At 40.4% G+C, this 14503-nt stretch overlaps 1 protein-coding gene and 2 long non-coding RNA genes across 4 annotated transcripts in view; 1 reads left to right on the plus strand and 2 right to left on the minus strand.

Annotated features, from left to right (window-relative positions):
* LOC115218389 (DNA primase large subunit) overlaps positions 1-8189 on the plus strand; it is a 13870-nt gene extending 5681 nt beyond the window's left edge. The window contains exons 3-7 of one of the 2 annotated variants that reach the window (XM_029788175.2): positions 339-822; positions 1625-1783; positions 3889-4113; positions 6760-7517; positions 7943-8189. In XM_029788175.2, the coding sequence (XP_029644035.1) occupies positions 339-822; positions 1625-1783; positions 3889-4113; positions 6760-7515 (1624 nt within the window). In that variant the 3' untranslated portion in view covers positions 7516-7517; positions 7943-8189. Of the gene's footprint in view, positions 1-338; positions 823-1624; positions 1784-3888; positions 4114-6759; positions 7607-7942 lie in introns of those variants that run through there. The other variant, XM_029788176.2, reaches the window with a different exon arrangement.
* The window catches only part of LOC118765774, a 17753-nt gene extending 9461 nt beyond the window's left edge, over positions 1-8292 (minus strand). Inside the window, exon 1 of the long non-coding RNA XR_005001651.1 lies at positions 8281-8292. This is a non-coding gene — a long non-coding RNA (uncharacterized LOC118765774). The remainder of the gene's footprint in view (positions 1-8280) is intronic.
* A 4686-nt stretch (positions 8293-12978) lies between these two features.
* LOC118765773 lies at positions 12979-13187 on the minus strand. Its single transcript, XR_005001650.1, has 2 exons — positions 13142-13187; positions 12979-13107 (listed from the first exon to the last, which is right to left on the minus strand). It is a non-coding gene; the product is annotated as an uncharacterized LOC118765773 (long non-coding RNA).
* Positions 13188-14503: the final 1316 nt, after the last annotated feature.

Raw genomic sequence — 14503 nt, forward strand, 5'->3', positions numbered from 1 at the left:
CCTTTTGGGGTCGATAAATTAAGTACCAGTTACGTATTGGGGCTGATGTAATCGACTTAACACCTTTGTCTGCCCTTGTTTGTCCCCTCTATGTTTAGCCCCTTAAAAAGCCCCAATAAAGAAATAAGGTACTATTTGTTTTTACCAGGGCGCAACATACAGCCAGGAATTGAACTCATGACATTATGACTGTGAGTCAAATACCCTAACCATCAAGCCACATGTCTATGCTGTCAAATATATTACTCCCAATATTCCGTTGTCTATTATTGTTTTGTAAATTCCTTCCCTCTTACTTTCATTCTGATTGTGACACTCTGTTTTCTCTTTATACTTAGAATGGCTTTTTCTAAAGATGCTGAGCTCTGGAGATTATTCAAGAAAGCCGAGACAAGTCTTTTCAACTTTAGATTCCAATGCATGAAACCCGAAGAGATCTTTTGTTCTCTTAAACCAGTTTGGAAATCTGCAGCTACCATCTCAGAGAAAGAAAACATAAAACAATTATCTTTTGAAGGTGTATTAAAAGTCTTTATGAACATTGCAGAGAGCTGTGGAGGCTTGTGGGCCAGTGTCATTGACAAATACTACTCCGGATGTAAAACTGACTACTTTTGTATTCCTTTCATATATGTCTTGAAGTTGGTGTCTGAAAGGAGAGTACGACTTGAACGAGGAGATGCTCTTGTTCCGTTCTGTCGATTGCATCATGTCATGACGGCACTCTTTGAGCTTATGTTGGAATCCAGTCGGCAGCAGTTTCAGAAGATTCTATTGAACCTCATCGATGAAAGAATTGAAAAACTGTTTGCTAATCTCCAGGTAAGAGCATTTACAGGTTTATCACCCACAGCTGTGATTGGTGGAGTGTCTGTTTGACTAAATGGAGTATCCATTGGCTGAGTGGGAAGTGTGTCTGTCAAACTCCTGGCTGTAGATTGAACTAATCTGTAATTTGCAATCTTGTCTTAATCCACCTGGTTGTAAATAGATACCATCAAGTGGCACATGCAGCTAGAGACTATAAACATCATCATCATCATCATCATTGTTTAACGTCTGCTTTCCATGCTAGCATGGGTTGGACGATTTGACTGAGGGCTGGTGAACCAAATGGCTGCACCAGGCTCCAATCTTGATCTGGCAGTTTCTACAGCTGGATGCCCTTCCTAACGCCAACCACTCTGAGAGTGTAGTGGGTGCTTTTATGTGCCACCAGCACGGGGGCCAGTCAGGCAGTACTGGCAACAACCTCACTCGAATGGTTTTAGGGCAGCGGACTCGCAGTCAGAGGATCGTGGTTTTGATTCCCAGACCGGGCATTGTGTGTGTTTATTGAGCGAAAACACCTAAAGCTCCACAAGGCTCCGGCAGGGGGTGGTGACGACCCCTGTTGTACTCTTTCACCCCAACTTTCTCTCACTCTTTCTTCCTGTTTCTTGAGTAATGCTGTGATGGACTGACGTCCCGTCCAGCTGGGGGTGGGAGGAACACATACGCCACGGAAACCGGGCCCATGAGCCTGGCTAGGCTTGAAAAGGGCGCATAAATAAAAAAAAATAAATAGATATTTATTATTTATTTTTTTTTTGTTTTGTTATTTATTGTTTGTTTCTGTTTGTAGAAATATTTCCAGTTGAAATGTCTGCAGTGTGAAAGCAGCAGAACTGCCAGTAGTTTGTCTCATGACATAATTGATGCTGAAGAGAAGTATTTCCCTCCCTGTATGTCGTACCTCCACAGGGAGCTGCGGACCAAACACAGACTGAAACACCATGCTCGAGTAAGATGGGTTTTTTTTTTTTTCTTTATCTTTTATTTGTTTTAGTCATTGCACTGTGGATATACTGGGGCACCAAGGGTTTTTTTTTTGTCAATTTGTTTGTCCCCAGTACTTATTATTTGGGAGTGGGGTACTTATTCTATCAGTCTCTTTTACCAAACTTTTAAGTTACACGGACATAAACAAACCAGCACAAGTTGTCAACTGGTATGTGGGGACAAACACAAATGCTCCCTCTCCCCCACACACGTACACACACACACACATATATATATATATATATATATATATATATATTATATATTCATTTATAACTGTTCAACCCATGCTAGCATGTAAAACTTCTGAGTTTCAGGGGCATAAATAAACCAACACCAGCTGCAAAGTGGTGGGTGGGGAAACACACACACACATACACATGTATATATATTTATAACTGCTCATGCCCACATGTGAAATAGAAAGGTAAATGATGATGATATATGTATGTGATCAAACCGACTCCTATGAGGCTGCTGTTGGTCTCCATCATCAAGATTTATATTATGTACTAAAATCTATAAAGAGGAATGTTAAGAGCACCATCCGAGCATGATTTTTGCCTGGGCCGCTGACTGGCTCCTGTGCCGGTGGCACATAAAAAGCACCATTCGAGTGTGATCATTAGCAGCGTTGCCATACTGGCACTTGTGCTGGTGGCACGTGAACATCAACACTCAAGCGAGGTTGTTGCCAGTACCGCTGGACTGGCTTCTGTGCAGGTGACACGTAAAAAACACCATTTGAGCGTGGCCGTTGCCAGTACCACCTGACTGGCCCTTGTACGGTGGCAAGTAAAAGCACCCACTACACTCTTGGAGTAGTTGGCGTTAGGAAGGGCATTCAACTGTAGAAGCTCTGCCAGATCAGATTGGAGCCTGGTGCAGCCGTCTGGCTCACCAGTCCTCAGTCAAACTATCCAACCCATGCCAGTATGGAAAGCGGACGTTAAAAGATGATGATGATGATGGCGTGATGAGTGAAAAATCTAATGTTTTTGGAAAGAGCTTTTCTTCAAGCAGAAGTTGGAAGGAGAGAAATCAATGAAAGAGACTACTTAATTTCACTCCTTTCAGTTTTCCCAAAGAGCTCTGTCCAAAAACTTTGAATTTTCCACTCCTCATGGCAAGGTCAGTGTAATTGTGTGGTAAGAAGATTGTGTCCTAATCACATAGTTCCGGGTTCAGTTTCACTGTGTGGTACTTTGGGAAAGTGTCTTCTACTATAGCGTCAGGCCAACCAAAGCCTTGTGAGTGGATTTGGTTGGCAGAAACTGAAAGAAGCCCATAATATGTATATGTGTGTGTATCTTTGTTTCTGTGTCTGTCCCTCCATCACCACTTGGCAACCAGTGTTGGTGTATTTACATCTCTGTAACTTAGCAGTTCAGCAAAATAGACCAATGAAAGAAGTACCAGGCTTCAACAAATATGTATTGGAGTCAATTCATTTGACTAAAAATTCTTCAAGGCAGTGCCCCAGCATGGCCACAGTCTATTGACAAACATGTAAGAGAGAGATATCTACAATGGGGTGCTGAAAAGTTCCTGGCTTTGGCTAAAAGAAAATACAGAAGGATCAGTTAATTATAATTTTATTCAACATATTCCCGTCTCAGATTCACACACTTATTGCAGGGGTCCTTCAATTTCTCTAAGCCCTGTAAAAGAACTTGGAAGATTGGACCTTCAACCAGCCTTTCATGATAACCTTAAAGCCAGAAACTTTTTAGCACTCTTTCCTTCCTCCCTCCCTCCCCCCTTCCTTCCTTCCTTCTTTCCTTCCTCGCCCTCCCCCTCCCTTCCTTCCTTCCTTCCTTTAAAAGAGGGAGTTAACAAGCCTGAAAAATTATATAATCTTATGAACAATTACTCATCTCGGACATTTGACCCTTCAGCTTTCAGATAATTTTTAGACTGACATTGTAGGGTAGGTTTGAGAGGCCAAATCTGACTGCTTTGATCATAAAGCAGGTAGAATATTCAGGCCGGTTATGGCTGGTTTAAATGCTAAAGGAGTTAAATGTTTTCAGCCTTTTATATTTTGTCTTTTGTTTTCTTCAATAGATCCGTTACACATTATTCTTAAAGGAAGCAGGTCTGCCAGTTCATGAAGCAATTATGTTTTGGCGAAACGAGTACTCCCAGTCGTGTGCCGATGCTAAGACAGCAGGGAGTTGCAATCACACCTGGCACAAAGATGAGAAACGCTACGTGTATAACATTCGACATCTCTATGGCTTAGAAGGTTCACGGGTTAACTACAGAGCCCACACTTGTTCTCACATCCAGGTATTAACTCCCTCATTTACCTTCTCACTCTCATTTATACACCTTTCTTTTCCTCTCTCTTTTATTTCTCTTTATCTCATTAAAAAAAAAAAATTTTTTTCTCACTCAGAATTGCTGAAGCATGGAATAAACTACTTCCATCAGTTGTTAGCAAGTGTTAGGTCACTGCATCTGTCAAAACTTCCATGGCCCTGAAATTCGCCAACAGTACACCTGATGTCCACCTACCTTTTTTTTTAATGACTCATTCAATGTTCACTTCCTGTGCTGTATACTATGTATTGTTCATGCTTTATTAGCTTCTTTTTCTGATGAGTTTTAATGCACCTGAGCATTGTATGCAATCAATTCGTTATCATTATTAATAGCTTTGTGGTAAGAAGTTTACTTCCTGACCACATGGTTGGAGGTTCAGTCCCAATGTGTAGCACTTTGGGTAAATGTCTTCTACTATAGACTTGGGTTGACCAAACCCTTGTGAGTGGATTTGGTAGATGGAAACGGAAAGAAGCCTGTCATGTGTATGTGTGTGTGTGTTTGTCCCCCACCACTGCTTGACAACCAGTGTTAATGTGTTTACATCCCCATAACTTAGTGGTTCAGCAAAAGAGACTGATAGAATAAGTACTAAACTTTAAAAATAAATAAGTACTAAGGTCAGTCAGTTCATTCAAATATAAATTCTTCAAGGTATTGCCCCAGCATGGCTGCAGTCTAATGACTGAAACAAGTATAAAAAAAAAAAGACTTGTGTATCTCTCTCTCTCTCTCTCTCTCTCTCTCTCTCTCTCTCTCTCTCTCCTCCCTCCCTCCCTCTCTCACTCTCATTGTCTTGGCATCTCAAGGTAGTTGTGACCACCCCTGTTGACAAGCCATGTCATTTGTTTCCAGTCTTCCTTGAAAAACATGCCTGGCCATGAAGAAATATTACCTTCCCTTACAAACAAGTGAAGGTTGGTGACAGGAAGAGCATCTGACCACAGAAAATCTACCTCAAGGAATTCTGTTCAATCCATGCAGGCAAAGAAAAGAACAATGGGAAGAAACCTTAACTTGGAACTCGGCACAACAGGAGGAACAATCAGTGGGAAGGAGCCTTATTGGCATGACAGGGAAGACAAGTTTTTTAACTGAGAATTTGATGGTTCCTTTGTTTTTCCCCTCTATGTCCACCACTGTCCTTTGTTTTCTGATTTTCTTTTTTTTTACTTGCTTTCCCTTTTCTTTTTCTTTGCTCTTCTCTCTCTTTATTCTTCTCACATTCTGCTGGGTTTTTTTAATTGCTTTTTCCATTGTTTTTATACTTTACTTTTTATTTTATTTTCTTTCGCATTTGCTATCTTTTAACTTTTACTTGTTTCAGTCATTAGACTATGGCCATGCTGGGGCACCACCTTCAAGTATTTTTTAGTCAAATGAATTGGCCCTAGTACTTTTTTTTAAGCCTGGTATTTATTCTATTGGTCTCCTGCTAAATCACTGGGGTGTAAACAAACCAATACCTGTTGTCAGGTGGCGATGAAGGACAAACACACACACACACCTACAGCGCATACACATATACCTTATTTTCCAGCATACAGGTCAAACTTTTCATATCAAAATTTACAGCCAAAAAATAAGGTAGGCTGGTTTACACCCCACGATGACATTGGAGAACCAAAAATTCCATGGGAAATGTAGCAAGATTTGGAAAGATAATGCTGTTTGAATGTTTACACTACATGTTTATATTCTATACTATATTGACTTGTATGCCAGAAAATACAGTATATAATGAGCTCCTTTCATTTTCCATCTTCCAAATTCACTCACAAGACTTTGGTCACCCTGGGGTTATGGTAGAATGTACTTGCTGAAGATGCTCCGCAATGGGACTGAACCTGGAACCATGTGTTTGGGAAGCGAACTTCTTATTTCTTTATTGCCCACAAGGGGCTAAACATAGAGGGGACAAACAAGGACAGACAAAGGGATTAAGTTGTTTACATTGACCCGAGTGCATAACTGAAGGCGGCGAGCTGGCAGAAACGTTAGCACACCAGACGAAACTGGTACTTTATTTATCGACCCCGAAAGGATGAAAGGCAAAGTCCATGCTAGCATGGAAAGCGGACGTTAAATGATGATGATGATGATATATATATATATATATGTGACTGCGTGTGTACCGTTGGCGATTTTTTTTTCCTCCGTCTTCCCTTCTCTGGATCTTTCCTTTTCCCGTGTTTCTGATGTGTTAGCGGTATTTCGTCTGCCGCTACGTTTTGAGTTCAAATTCCGCTGAGGTCGACTTTGCCTTTCATCCTTTCGGGGTCGATTAAATAAGTACCAGTTACGCCTTAATAAGTACCAGTTACGACTTAATCCATTTGTCTGTCCTTGTTTGTCCTCTCTGTGTTTAGCCCCTTGTGGGTAGTAAAGAAATTGGTACTTAATTTATCAACCCTGAAAGGATGAAAGCAAAGTCGACCTCAGCAGAATTTGAACTCAGATGATAATGGCAGATGAAATACTGCTAAGCATTTTGCCCGGTGTGCTAACGTTTCTGCCATTGAAGTGAACTTCTTAAGCTCCATAGAAAATTCGTTATTTTACATTGAGCCCAGTTATGATTGTCTTTTATTTCATTTTAATTTCCTTCAGGTTGCTACTGATGGTTGTCCCTTTGTAAGTTTTCATGAACAAAATTTGAAGAAGTTACTGAAAGAAACTCCTGCAGACATCCAGGAAGACATCAAGAAATTGGTCCAGAAGAAACGTTATTGTGATGCTTGCAGAACATTTGTCGCTGCCAAATTTGAAAGAGCTTCTCCCGAGGATTGTTCTGTGGCACAAATGGAGAAACCTAAAGTGGAAAAAGTTGAAAACAGTAAAGAGAAATCTTTAAATTCTTGCAGAGAAAAGCATCTGCTTTTGAGTAACACGACCGATTTTGATGGTGAGGAAGATGAAAAACAAAACAATGAAGAGCGCCTATGTGAAACTTTGAATCCTTTATCAGAGGAACTAATTAATTCAAAATCATTATCATCAAATAGCTTATCACCACCATCAAAAATTAGCAAGACTGTTTTAAATGACATCAATCAATCCCATACACGAATTAATCATTTGTCTTTGTGCTCTTCACATGTGGATGATGTAAACTTGGCAACAAGTTTGGCATCAGCTAAAAAGCTAGAACTAAAAGACTGTAAATTAGAACCAACAACTTTCTGCCATGAACAAGGTTCATCACAAAATCAAAGATCTGATTTTACCAAACATCAGATGTCTTCAGATATAAAAACAGATCAAAGCAAAAATGCAGGACATTGTTTTAATTTGAAGCCAGTTCATTTTTATGAACTGTGCAAACATAGTTTGGAAAAGACAGAATCAAAACCAAAACTAAATTAGAAGAATATTTGGATCTTTTCTGTTTGAACGGCAGTTTTTAACTTAATTTCTAGGTAATTAAAAAATTTTAAACTTCGTATACTGGTAGAATGTGTTTATAAAACATCTTTTTCTCTTGCCTTTATTGAGAAAATTCTATAGTTTGTAAGATATTTGTTGTTTTTTTTCTTCAATTTCAACCAATCAGTGACGTCTATTGAGTTAAAAAGCATTCTGTGCCGTATGAATATGTCCCTCGTTTAAGAAACAGATTGGGTTTATTTACATTTGTGAAGAAAAAAAGATACCCTTCCTCCACCCCTAACCCTAACTAACCCTAACCCTAAAAGAGATTGAAATGCAATAGATCGATTCTAGGGTCATAATTATGGGTGGCAATTTCATATGACACCACTAGAAAAAACTGCTGTTCAAATCGAAAAGATCCGAATATTTTTATATATTTATTTTTAATTGAGTAAATTGAAAGAAAATATGTGAAATGAATTGTTTGATTGGAGAATCTTAGAGTTTGATGTGAGCTGCAGTGAAAATAGCAGCATCAGTTTGATCTTGTCATGCAGAATGTAATGTACTGGGATGGATAAGTGTATCAACCCTTTTTGATACTAACCCATCCATGACTATCCTGCTTCAGTGATACAAACTTCCTGTTTGAAAGTGATTTAAATTAACTCCTTGACGCTGGTATTACCCGAAGCATGCGAGACACTGCTCTGGTTTTTTTTTTATCTAATGAGGCCACACAAACACACAAGTGCCAACGAGCTCACGTCTATTTACGTTCACCGTTACAATAACACAGCGTCGTACATTTACGTTTACCGGTTTATGAAAACGAACTATGTGAAGCTATTTATCATATGATATGCACGAGTTATTCTGCTCAAGTTCAGAAAATCGCTTGCGTGTGGTACAACTCAAAACACGGTATTATGCATGTAAAGTATCCGCATGTCATTGGTCTACTGCTAGTCTCATGACTTGAACGTAACCTAAAATATTTAAGACAGTGAACGTGTGCACCTCAAGAGATAAAGTACACAATAACGAACATAAATACACGTTAGCTGCTAAAAAGTCTGTGATAGATGTAGGGCAGCTCTACATTGTATATTTACGTTAACTGTGGGTAGGCAAGCAAAAATGTGATCGCATATTTGCGTCAACCGTTGTCAAGGGGTTAAAAATTTTCATCAAAATTTTATGTTAATTTATGTTCCAAACACCAGTTATTTTGCAAAATTTTTTATTATTTTCAAGATTAATTAAAAGAAAGACTGTGTAACAAAAAGGTTGATTTGAGCTGTATGAAAAAAAAATGAAGTCTTTTAAACATGTAAATAACTGAAACATGAACAGAATATTACCAGTTGAAACTTGACCACAATGAATGAATTCATCAATGTGTGATAGAATCTGATTTATGGTTAATTTGACTGAAACCAAATTTAAAAAACCAAATTTAAAAAATTTTTTTATGAATAATTTTAAAAAGAAATAAAAAAAAAATACATGACAGAATATTATTGATATATCTGAGTATTTTATAAGAATATTAACTAAATTCTCAGTTTCAGTTTATATAATTAATAGTTATTTGGTCACTTCACTAGTGCTGGTGTCATAAAAAAAAAAAAAACACCCAGTACACTCTGTAAAAAGTGGTTGGCATTACAAACCAGCTGACAGAGTTTGATTCAGTAATCCAGCTCCTTGGATCCTATCAAACCACCCAATTTATACCAGCATGGAAGATGGATTTTAAATGGTGGTGGTGATGATGATGTTAAGCAAGGATTTTTCCAGTCATTGAATGGAGGAATGCATTGGTGAAATTATAATAGATTTGTACAGAAATCTTGAAGGGCTGTGTTCAAATCCTGCTGATGTTGATATATAAAATGCATCCTTTTTGAGCCTGATGGGCTCATAAGGGCTGGTTTCCCATATCCCATGGCGTATATATATTTACCCACTGGATGGGATACTGCTCTGTCACAGAATTACTCATTTTTGCCAGCTGAGTGTACTGGAGCAACATGAAATGAAGTGCTTTGCTCAAGAACACAATGCATTGCTCAGTCATGGAGTTGAAACCACAATCTTATGACCATGAGTCCAACATCCTTACCTACTAGGCCACATGCATCCACAAGGTTGATATATACTTTCATTTTATCTTTTGCAGTTGGAAATTAAATTAATTAGCTGTAATATATTAGAGAGTAGATAGTTTTTGAATTAGTTGGAAAAATTCTTGTCTAATATTCCATTCCTGTGTGAGGGACTAATTATTAATTAATTAAGATGAAACTGAGAATTGATTAATATTAATGATATATGAATGACCATTTGTCATTTAAAAAAAAATTTCTTTTTCAGAACAATTCTTTTATTGGTTCCAACTATTGGCCATATTGGATTATTGCTTTGATATCTCCAATGAAATATCTCTCTATATATAAATGGCAAATGTCTGTCTGTGTGTACGTGTCCTTTATACAAATCCACAATTTTTCAGTTAGTGGGCTCGCACTTTCTATGGTCATTGAAGACCGTCCAAGGGTGGTCGTGCACATCTTTACATTTCCCCAGTCACCTCGCAAGGCCATTAAAAAAATCAATAGAAGTGACTTTTTTGTGAATTTTCTATCCAAAACCCAATCAAGATGCCCGAAACTTGATATACCAATTGTGTTGTCCACTGTCTCCTATACTGGGGGTAACACGTTCTTGTCAAGGCACATGGCTGGCTGTGAGTGTTCATGTAATTGAAAAAGCCCAATAAGGCTGAAAGCATCTGGTGCTCTTGGTGACTGGTGCTGTGACAATACTAACACATATGCGTGCGCGCGCACACACACTTCTTTCAGTTTCTGGTTACCAAATCCAGTCACGAAGCTTTGATTGGCCTGAGGCTGTAGTAGAAGGTACTTGCTGAAAGTGCCATGCAGTGGAACTGAACCTGGAACCATGCGGTTGGGACGCAAGCTTCTTACCACACAGCCATGCCTATATACATATATTGGGTCATCCCATAAATAATGCGTTTCTTTTTATACTTCTTTTATTTTTCAAAATTAAGATAAACAAAGTTTTTTTTTAATCTAAATATATTCTCCTTCCTTTTCTACAATGCTCTTCCATCTAAGACATGCAAGGCCCCTCTTTCAAAATTCATTTGGCCGTGACAAAAAATACTCCTCCAGTATTGTTCTGACCTTGTCTACAGAATTCATATTTTTTTCCGTCCAAATGATTTTGAAGACTGCAGAGTAAATGATAATCAAATGGAGCAATGTCCGGCGAATATGGTGGGTGGAACATCATTTCTCATTCAAACTGCTCCAGCCTTTGGAATGTCATCCTCGCTGTATGTCAGTGAGCATTATCCTGATGGAAGAACACCTTTCGTCTCGAAACCAAAGATGGTCGTTTTTCTTCTAGCGCTGACTTAAGCCGCTCAAGCTGTTCTCAGTAGATCTTTGTTATCGTTTGGTTTGGGTTTAAAAGTTCAAAGTGGACTAAACCTTTCCCACCAAACAGATAACAACATCTTACGTGGGTGAAGACCTATAGTCTGGGGTGTCTGTGTTCCTCCTTTCCCTACCCGCTGTCTTCGGCGCTTGACATTTTTGTAGAGAACCCATTTCTCGTCACCAGTCACTATTTGGTCCAGAAAAGGTTCATTCGTGAGACGTGACAGCAAAGAAAAGCACACATTCACTCTCTGCGCACAATAAGACTCGGAAAGTTTGCGAGGAACCCATTGACCCAATTTGCTAACGTTTGCGATGGCACGCAGGTATTGATTAATGGTTGAATGACCAAATCCAAGCTTCTCTGCTAGTTCCTCAACAATTACGATGGGATTTTATTCACCAGGGTTTGCAAGGCTCGTCTTCTAGGCTGTAGTTTCGGGCTCGGAATTTCTGGAAACACTGTTGACATTGGCTTGCGCTTATTGCCTAATCCCCATATACTGCATTAATCTCACACTTTCCGTTGTGTTGTTGCATTTATTGAACTCATAAAGCAAAATATGACGAACATGCTCCTTTGTCACTTCCATTATAGCTTTGAAAAAATAACTGTTAAAATCGAACTGCACTCTTCAAAATTTGCACTAAGAATAAAGACAAGGTAAATTTACTACCTGCCTATATAGCAAGTTGATGCAGGTAGTTTATCCCGTCTCCCTCCGACTTTTTATTCATGCAATTGAAAGGAAGATTGTACGATGCCTATGTTCGAACAGCCAAGCTACACGGTAGTGAAACATGGGTTGTGATCGCTGAGGATATGAGTAGGCTTGACAGAAATAAAGCTAGTATGCTTCGCTGTATGTGTAATGTCAGTGTAAATGCACTACAAAGTGTAAGCGTCTTGAGAGAAAAGTGGGGCATAAGAGGCATCAGATGTGGTGTGCAAGTGAGCTGACTGTGCTTGTATGGTCGTATGATGCGTATGTACAAGGACAGCTGTATGAAGAAATGCCGAACTCTAACGCTGGAGGGAACCTGTGGAAGAGGTAGATTCAGGAAGACATGGGATGAAGTGGTGAAGCATGATCTTCGAACGTTGGGCCTCACGGATTCAATGACAAGTGACCGAGCTCCTTGCCGATATGTCGTGCTTGAGAAGACCCGTCAAACCAAGTGAGATCGTAATCATGGCCGATGCCGGTGCTACGTAACTGGCACCCGCTACACTTTTGGAGTGGTTGGTGTTAGGAAAGGTATCCAGCCGTAGAAATGATGCTAAATCAGATTGGAACCTGGTGGTGGTGGTGGTCTCGCTCAGAGTGAAAGGTAGACTGTGTGATGAATGTGTGTAAACAGCCATGCTACATGACAGTGAAACATGGGCTGTGACTGCTGAGGACATGCGTAAGCTCGTAAGGAATGAAGCCAGCATGATCCGAAGGATGTGTAATGTTAGTGTGCATACTCGACAGAGTGTGGGTACCTTGAGAGAAATGTTGGACCTAAGAAGCATCAGATGTGGTGTGCAAGAGAGAAGATGCGCTGGTATGGTCATGTGGCAAGAATGGATGAGGACAGCTGTGTGAAAAAGTGTCACACCCTAGTGGTTGAGGGAACCTGTGGAAGAGGTAGACCCAGGAAGACCTGGAATGAAGTGGTGAAGCACGACCTTCGAACTCTAGGCCTCACCAAGGAAATGACCAGATCTTTTGAAATATGCCGTGCGTGAGAACACCCGGCAAGCCAAATGAAACCATAATCTCATGGCCTATGCCAGGGGCGTAACCAGCCTACTTATGCGTACCTTTTCCTTCTTTAGACACTAAAACTCTGCTTGCGAAGACCTGTTGAGGCAAGTGAAATCAATCAAAAGCAAAATCGAAATCAAAATCAAATTCGATGACTGGCGTCCGTGCTGGCAGGGTGCAAAGAGCACCATACGAGCGTGATCATTGACAGAGCGGCCAACCGGCTTCCGTGCCAGTGGCACTTAAAGGGCACCATTCGTGCGTGATTTTACCAGCGTCGCCTTCCTGGCACTTGCGCCCGTGCTAGTAGGGTGCCAAGAGCACCATCCGAGCGTGATCGTTGCCAGAGCAGCCAACTGGCTTCCGTGCCAGCGGCACTTAAAAGGGCACCATTCGATCGTGATCATTACCAACGTCGCCTTACTGGCACCTGTGCTGGTGACATGTGTAAAAGGATTCGAGCGAGGTCGTTGCCAGTACCGCCTGACTGGCCCCCGTGCCGGTGGCACGTAAAAAGCACCCATTACACTCTCGGAGTGGTTGGCGTTAGGAAGGGCATCAAGCTGTAGAAACTCTGCAAAATCAAGATTGGAGTCTGGTGCAGCCATCTGGTTCACCAGCCCTCAGTCAAAATCGTCCAACCCATGCTAGCATGGAAAGCGGACGTTAAACAATGATGATGATGAGGATATATATATATATATATGTGACCACGTGTGTACCGTTGGCGATTTTTCCCCCCGTCTTCCCTTCTCTGGATCTTTCCTTTTCCCGTGTTTCTGACGAAGAGCTCCGCTCGAAACGTAAAACCTTCCTTCTTCCCTTCCTTCCTGAGCGTCCAATACTACTATATTTGTTTCACGTCCTCGCGTTGTTGTGTTTTCTCTTTGTGTTTTCATGTTTGGCCAGGTGGTAACAAATACAGACACAAAGATTGATATAGATATATACCTGGCCACCGTTTTATGTCCCCTGTAACTTACCAGTTCGGCAAAAGAGAACTATAGAATAAGTACCAGTCTTAAAAAAAGGCGAGTACTGGGATCAATTTGTTTGACTAAAATTCTTCAAGGTGGTGCCCCAGCATGACCGCAGTCTAGTGATCGAAACGAAAGATAATAGATGCTGAGCCTGATACTCTGCTTGTTTCTTGTCCAGAAGGTTTATCATAATTAAGGTAAATTCCTAAGTGATACAAACATCAATTGCTTGAGTCTTCAGTATGAAATGTTTATTAACAACGTATTTTTACAGGAAGAAAAGAAAGAAAAAAAGCTATAAAAGATCAAATTATAGAGACCCACCACACCCCATAACTACCTCACCAAGGGAATAAAGAAGAAAAATGAGGGGTGGGCGGAATTAAGTAGCAGAAAATACATTTCTTTATTGCCCACAAGGGGCTAAACATAGAGAGGACAAACAAGGACAAACAAAGTGATTAAGTCGATTACATCGACCCAAGTGCGAAACTGCTACTTTATTTATCGACCCCGAAAGGATGAAAGGCAAAGTCGACCTCGGTGGAATTTGAACTCAGAATGTAACGGCAGACGAAATACCGCTAAGCATTTCGCCTCGCGCGCTAACGTTTCTACCAGCTCGCCGCAGAAGTGGGGAAGTAGCGGGTCGTATACCCCTAAACAAACGACTTGTTTAGCTGAACCTCGCGGACATGATTGCATAGGTGTTGCCGCGGAGAATGGCTAGCGACACCCATTGCAGCAGCCACCCTACCTTGCGGGGATCATT

The sequence above is a fragment of the Octopus sinensis genome, linkage group LG13 (assembly GCF_006345805.1).
Source record: "Octopus sinensis linkage group LG13, ASM634580v1, whole genome shotgun sequence".
NCBI lineage: Eukaryota > Metazoa > Mollusca > Cephalopoda > Octopoda > Octopodidae > Octopus > Octopus sinensis.